Source organism: Tupaia chinensis, unplaced genomic scaffold (genome assembly GCF_000334495.1).
Source record: "Tupaia chinensis unplaced genomic scaffold, TupChi_1.0 Scaffold000671_1, whole genome shotgun sequence".
Taxonomy (NCBI): Eukaryota; Metazoa; Chordata; class Mammalia; order Scandentia; family Tupaiidae; genus Tupaia; species Tupaia belangeri.
In genome coordinates, this window is record NW_006160193.1 from 5909978 (window position 1) to 5911737 (window position 1760).

General features: G+C 63.4%; 1 protein-coding gene across 1 annotated transcript in view; it reads left to right on the forward strand.

The window, feature by feature from the left end:
* The window catches only part of DYNC1H1 (dynein cytoplasmic 1 heavy chain 1), a gene marked incomplete at its 5' end in the record, with an annotated part of 74994 nt that overhangs the window by 58049 nt on the left and 15185 nt on the right, over window positions 1-1760 (forward strand). Inside the window, 3 exons of the mRNA XM_014592190.1 lie at window positions 305-422; window positions 503-718; window positions 1322-1334. Of these exons, the coding sequence (XP_014447676.1) occupies window positions 305-422; window positions 503-718; window positions 1322-1334 (347 nt within the window). The remainder of the gene's footprint in view (window positions 1-304; window positions 423-502; window positions 719-1321; window positions 1335-1760) is intronic.

The following is a 1760-nucleotide window of genomic DNA, read 5'->3' on the forward strand; positions in this document are numbered from 1 at the left end:
CTGCAAAAAAAAAAAAAAAAGAAGTCAGCACCTTCTCCACGGTAGTTTTCCAGCCCCTCAGCAGTCGCTGTGAGCCCTGAAAGGAGGCACCCCTTGCCAGAGTCTGTCTGTCTGCGGTTTCCTGAGGGCCTAGGGCTGGCTCGTCCGAGGTCGTCCCTGCACCAGTGCCCTCAGCTCTACCTGAGGACGCACAGCCCCGGCCATTACTGGGACAGGGAGAGGAGAGCTCGCCAGCCTGCATTTCTGTCCACCAAAACTCCCCCTTTGTCCCGCATGTACTTAGAAACCCATTCCTCTTTCACAGTGACGCCATCAGGGAGAAGATGAAGAAGAACTACATGTCCAACCCGAGCTACAACTATGAGATCGTCAACCGGGCCTCGCTGGCCTGCGGCCCCATGGTGAAGTGGGCCATTGCACAGGTGACTAGCTCGGGCGCCCGTGCGGACGGCGACAGCTTTTCCTGTCACTTCCCAGTCACACGCATCCCTGTGCCCTTCAGCTTAACTACGCAGACATGCTGAAGAGGGTGGAGCCCCTGCGCAATGAGCTGCAGAAGCTGGAGGACGACGCCAAGGACAACCAGCAGAAGGCCAACGAGGTGGAGCAGATGATCCGGGACCTGGAGGCCAGCATCGCCCGCTACAAGGAGGAGTACGCCGTCCTCATCTCAGAGGCCCAGGCCATCAAGGCCGACCTGGCCGCCGTCGAAGCCAAGGTGAGAGCATGGCCGTGGCTCCCACTGGGGCCACCCGTGTCCACACGGCGCCATACCCTGGTCCCTGCGAGTGCACCGTTCAGTGCCCGCCAGCGTCCCCAGGACTTCCCTGCTAGGTTACGCACTGTGTACTCACCAAGTGATGTGAATTAGGGTATAGACACCAGCTGGTCGCTCACACCCGCCAGGGTCCCCACGCCCCTTCCTTGCTGCCTGCTTCCAGCTGCAGACCTGCGCGTTCTCTGAGGGGCTCCCCGCCAGCGTCTGCCATCCCCTCCCCAGAGTCTCTGTGGCTCACGCCTGCGCTCCTCAGATCCCGAGGTGCTCCCATCTTCTTGCACTTGTGGTCCTTGCCGTCACCCTCGCCTGGCTGTCCCTCCCGCCCTCCTGTTCCCACCTCTCCTCACACGGGTGTCTCCAGGCTGAGTCAGTCCCTGCACTGGTGCCGCCCACGTCAGGCTCGAAGTCTGTGCTGTCGCGGCGCGCCCAGTCTGGGCCCCCCTGCCTCCAGCTCGTTTCCAGCCCACACACCCCGCACGTGACGTGGGTGACGACGCCCCAGCAAGCCCTGCCGGTCCCAAGCCCTGGTCGGGTTTCTTCCAGGTGAACCGGAGCAGCTGGAGAGCTTGTCTGCTGAGGGGGAACGATGGGAGAAAACAAGCGAGACGTTCAAAAACCAGATGTCCACCATCGCCGGGGACTGCCTGCTGTCCGCGGCCTTCATCGCCTACGCCGGCTACTTTGGCCCGCCGGTGCGCCCGAACGCCTGCTGCCCGCGGCCTTCATCGCCTACGCCGGCTACTTTGACCAGCAGATGCGCCAGAACCTGTTCACCACCTGGTCCCACCACCTGCAGCAGGCCAACATCCAGGTACCGGTGGGCCTCAGTGGGAGCCGCGGGGCGGCGGGGGCTTGCACAGGCTGCCCTGGGGACGGTCCCCTCTGAGGAGGCAGAGAGGTAACAGCCCGCCCTCAGTTCCGCACAGACATTGCCCGGACGGAGTACCTGTCCAACGCCGACGAGCGCCTACGCTGGCAGGCC